Source organism: Montipora capricornis, chromosome 13 (genome assembly GCF_036669925.1).
Source record: "Montipora capricornis isolate CH-2021 chromosome 13, ASM3666992v2, whole genome shotgun sequence".
Lineage (NCBI taxonomy): Eukaryota > Metazoa > Cnidaria > Anthozoa > Scleractinia > Acroporidae > Montipora > Montipora capricornis.
In genome coordinates this window covers 41,521,135-41,526,134 of record NC_090895.1, presented here as the reverse complement: position 1 = coordinate 41,526,134, position 5,000 = coordinate 41,521,135, and the positions used below count along the sequence as shown (strand labels likewise).

Sequence of the window (5,000 nt, the reverse complement as noted above, 5' to 3'; positions counted from 1 at the left end):
AAAGCCGTTTGGCACATTATTCACTAGCTTGGAAAGAAGAGGACAATTGACCCTTAACAATGATTACCACCGATGAATCCCTCTGTTGTACAGGAATCGTTGTTTGCTATCGGTAAATTTAACGTAGTTGTTGTGGGCACTTGCTGTTGGTACCTTTAAACGCTTCACCTGATTCCCAAAATAGACGTTTACTGATAACGCTGTGGATTCTGGGACAGACAGGATAAAATCTCTATGGATACCAAGCGTGATTCGCGTTCGTAAAATCAAGAGTCATTCGGCTTAGATCGTGCTATCTTGTCACGAAGTTTGCAAATATGCTGGATTAAAATGCTACACTATTTACAGCAGGAAGAGAAAGTCAAGCCCAGTTTGGTGTTTTTCAACGGGAATTAAAAAGCAGCGTGTGAAAAAAGAGATGAAGCCGGGCATTTCGCCCGCAAACGAGAAATGAAGTGAGGACTTTGCAAGAGTCTTTTACCTTGCCTTATTGACTGCCTTAAGGACCACACAGTGACAAGCAGTAGCAGAGGACGCAATGATTGGATGTTCAGGGTCATCTTCTGGACACATCTCAAACTACGATCAATCATGAACACAAATTACCAAGGTCATTAGAGCGAGTTTCAATCGAGTGTCGTAAAACCAAAACCAAAGTAATTGCTTTGACCAATCAAAAAGGACGGAGAAAACCCGGTAAACCAATCAAAACTCGAAGTAATTACACGTAGCCGACACAAAGCGCGGAAAAGTGTGCACGCGCGAGCCACGATTGGTTTTGGTTTCACTTCTGATTGGTTGAAAAAGTGGCGCGCGAATTTTGAGCCAATCACTAAGTAATGCAAAACCAAAGGAATTTGCCAATTACTTTCGACACTCAATTGAAAACCGCTCTAATCAAGGAGAACTGAATGAAACCAATCAGTAGAATAGAACAGTTCCCGATTAAGAGTCGAGAAACAAACAACAAACCAAAGGGTAAATATTCAATTAAATAATAAGCCTGTGGAAACTACATTTCAAGAGTCGAACCTACGACCTTCCAATTACAGTACAATAGCTCATTCGTAAAGCATCCGAACTCCGTAGTTATCAGAAGGTCGTAGGTTCGACTCTCCAAAAGAATACTCGGAGATTTTCCGATTATCGCCGAGTCAACATCGATTAATAAATGTCTTCTTGTAAACCTCTCTAAGAACACGTTCTCATATTACGTAACATCACTAATAATAATAATTATAATAATTTATTACTTATAGTGCGCCTGTTACATTGAGAGATGCTCACAGGCGCAATCATCGTACAAATCACGATAATCATACCTGTGGTCCAAATCCTCCGTCAAGGATCTTACAGGTGTAAATGCACTTGTTCTCTGGGTTCTTCATGCTGGGATATGTTCTAGAGCTGCAGTATCCAACAGGCCATATGTAACGTTCTGAATGAAAACCGGGCCGTTCATGCACAATCTGCAAATATGAGATAATGGTAATGTTACAAAATCAAATACTCAAACTTGACTGCAAGCTCAGCTAAACTGCATTCCTTTCAATTAAATGGCTAATGGCAGCTACCGTGACACCGGTGAATAAGGGTAAAGTACGATCAGGTCACGTGGCCTATCCTGTCGGAGCTTACCCCTGTTCCTGCGGCATTAGGCAACTAAGAACATTTACACACCTCATCCTGGATGGGGTGCTGGTCTATTCCAACTCACGCAGTTTATTTCTGAGTGAAAAGAGACAATGCGAGAATGAAGTGTCTTGCCAAAAGAACACGCTACGACCGAGCAAGACCCTTCACAGAGACCACTGGATCAGGAGACCAGCCTGCTAACTACATGCACTAAGCGACTGCGTCTTGCTGCTAATAGGGAGTTTAAGATCTGCGACGCGACGGTAACGAAAACGTCATTTAAAATTGCAAGTTCAGGTTTATTAATCGTTTTCGTCGTTATGTCGGCTTGTCTATCTTCTAAAAACTAGTGTAACCTTCCAGGAACTGAATTAGGAGGTGCGGTATTGAATCTACGACAGAAAATTCAAATTCGCTGCCTTTTGTTCACGTTCTCCGTAAAACTTGAGAATTTGTCATTTCACGTCGTAGATTTGCCGAAAACGTGAAAGAAATGTACAAAAACTAAAAATGCACGTGCAGAGCGTGCAAAGCTATTGTTTTTGCTCATTAAATATGCAAAATTTGTGACGTTTTCGTTGCCGTCGCGTCGTAGATCTTAAACTCCCTAATGAAGACTACGAACATGATCAGACAATCATCTGCTTTCACAAATGATCTGATACTAACCTCCTGTACTACTTAATACCAGCACATCGTAGGGACAATGTAAACAACAAATTAAGTGATAAAATCAACTATTTTAGGACAGGCCATTTATGCCCAACATACCGATATGCACTAGGTTATGTTGTATAGTAGCGCATGAAAACTCCTTGACTACTTCTTACACTTTGTAAACTCACCTCACCAAGACTGTGAACTGTCAGTCCCCCCAGTGAAATGGGAAAGATTGGCTTGCCTAAGAAATTAAAAAAAAAAAACATGTGAGCTTTAAACGTTAGTTATTTCACTCTTAATCTGTGCCAAATATTTGAAATCAAATTAAGTGTCACCAGGCCAATAGATCCTTTTGCATACCTGTACTTGTCAATTCACATAAACATGTAAACTTAGATGATTTGCTTGCATACATAAGACATGAAAAAGGACAAAGGCGCGAGGTGCTATTTTGAGAACCAAAAAGCAAAGCAAAAAAAGAATGTTCTTTGGCTGAGTAATATTTTACAGCGTTTGTCTGTATTGTGCTATGAAGGTTGGAAGCCATCTTGAATAATCAAAAACTTCAAACCAAAGCAGGTTGAATGGCTTGTGCTACGGTAGGATGTCTGTTTACCTTTAGCATCCACTGCTATTGGCTGCACCTTCCTTTTAACTGCTGTACCTGGCTTCTTCCTCTTGGGCTTCACCCCAAGAGCCCCCTGAACAGTTCCCGATACAGCTGAAAGCAAAACAAAAGTACCTTTCACCACACTACACAACCCTAACGCTGCACCTCTTCAATGTATATCTTAAAAGAAACAGGTAAAAGGAAATAAAATTTTATAAGAATGAAGCCATGGTATATGTTTCAGTGGCTTACCCACTTGTGCAGCTGTAAGAGAAAGATGAGACACTAAGCCATTTAAACGTGAAATATGTAAAGAAGCACAGCTCTACATACATACATACATACATACATACATACATACATACATACACACTTAATTGAACCCTCCCCATAGGGGCTTTTCAGGGCCAATGAAACACAACGAAACGCCAGAACAGAACAACAACAACAACAACAACAACTGTTAAGAATCCCAACTGGCCGGAGGCAAACCAGTTGGCTATTTACAAGTGCAGCTGGGTAGTTGAACCAGGGAATACCGGGATCAAATTCAACAAGTGGTTAGAGCAGGTCTTGAACCCAGGATCTCCAAATCTCAAGGCAAGTGCCCTAACCACTGGGCCCAAGTGTCTCCTAAATCTAAATCCCCTGTATCCTCTAAATTATCCCAGGTTGGCCTCTAATCCATCGGACCTTGGTTGTTCAGAAATTATTCATGGTTGACCCAGTAGTGTCTGTAACTTATGGATATTACACTAAGAACTTGTCCTCCTGTCAACAGTTTTTTGTCACACCTTTCACTATGGATGCAGCAGTAGTTGTGGCAGCTTGGGAGCTCTCAGGTTGAGTTTTGACTCTCTTAGGTTTCGCAGGTTTTTTCTTTTCCAATTTGGCTGGTTTCTCTTTTGAGCCATCTTTAGCTGATTAAGAAAATAGAAAAAAATAAAGTAACATTCTCTTACAATCCTGGTCAAAATTGTTGTGGCAATAATATTGCCTGTTTTGCAACCACTTATGACAATAATCTCTGCCCTCCCACCCCCTCCCCCATACAATGTTAATACATGTATCTGGCATTTGCACTGACGACATTTGAATTGCAGCTTTATGAGAGCATAGTACCGAGGGGGATGGGGGTTGATAACATTACTTGAGAGAACTTTTTACCATTTTTTGACAATATCATTGGTGAAACAGTTACGTACCAGTAACAACACCATTGGAGGCAAACACTATTTTTGACCAGGATTGTAAAATAACAATGAGTTTATAGTGCAGGCGCGGATCCAGGGGAGGTGAAATGGGTGAATTTTCAACCCCCACCCCCCCCCCCTTTTTCTGAGCCCCCCTTCTTGCACAGACCTCAAACACCTCAACCAGGCTTTGGTTCTATTACATTATTACAAAAATTCACCCCCCATTTCAAAATCCTGGATCTGCACATGTAGTGGCATTGCCATGGGCTAACATGAACAGCAAATCTTAAGTAACAAGAAAGAGGAAAACAAAAATATTACATAACTATACTAAAAGACATATCTCCCCGTCTGGGGTTTTTTAACAAAATAATGGCTTGTCAGAGGAGCGTTTGGTGAGACAAGGAAAGGAGATTTCTGTTACTCCCCTCAATAACCTAACAATAAGGTAATAAAACCTCTTACTAACCTGGTTCAAGGGCAGTTTCTTTAGTCATAGCCCCTGTTTTTCCAGTTCAATTTAAAATGAATGGTAAAAAAACAATTGAATAACAAAGAGAGATTGCTTACAATCAGCCCAAGAAATCAAGGTAACTAAGATATTTATTTCATCTTACAAAGATCAAATTACACACAAAACACCATTAAAGAAAACCATCAAAACAAAATTGCTATGCTGTAGATTATTCTTCTTCTGGTGATTATGCTCAAGAGCAGGTCACTAACACCATAAAATCTCCTCTTTACGGCCATCCCTTAAAACTCGTCATAACGGCCATTCATCATGAAGACCATGTCACAATACGCATTCTTTCTCCAGGCCTTTTGTCGAAAATTGTGCCTTCCAGTAGAATTTACATCCTACTGGATTGCCCAATCAGAGCATGTTTATGATGTGG

The 5,000-nt window shown here is 40.4% G+C and overlaps 1 protein-coding gene across 3 annotated transcripts in view; it reads right to left on the bottom strand.

Moving 5' to 3' along the window:
• Window positions 1–5,000, bottom strand: part of LOC138029866 (transforming growth factor beta regulator 1-like) — a 23,855-nt gene that overhangs the window by 6,324 nt on the left and 12,531 nt on the right. For 2 of the 3 annotated variants that reach the window (XM_068877693.1, XM_068877694.1), the window contains exons 10-15: window positions 4,571–4,603; window positions 3,700–3,825; window positions 2,912–3,016; window positions 2,481–2,536; window positions 1,323–1,469; window positions 482–579 (exon numbers count right to left, since the gene is read on the bottom strand). In XM_068877693.1, the coding sequence (XP_068733794.1) occupies window positions 482–579; window positions 1,323–1,469; window positions 2,481–2,536; window positions 2,912–3,016; window positions 3,700–3,825; window positions 4,571–4,603 (565 nt within the window). The remainder of the gene's footprint in view (window positions 1–481; window positions 580–1,322; window positions 1,470–2,480; window positions 2,537–2,911; window positions 3,017–3,699; window positions 3,826–4,570; window positions 4,604–5,000) is intronic. The other variant, XM_068877695.1, reaches the window with a different exon arrangement.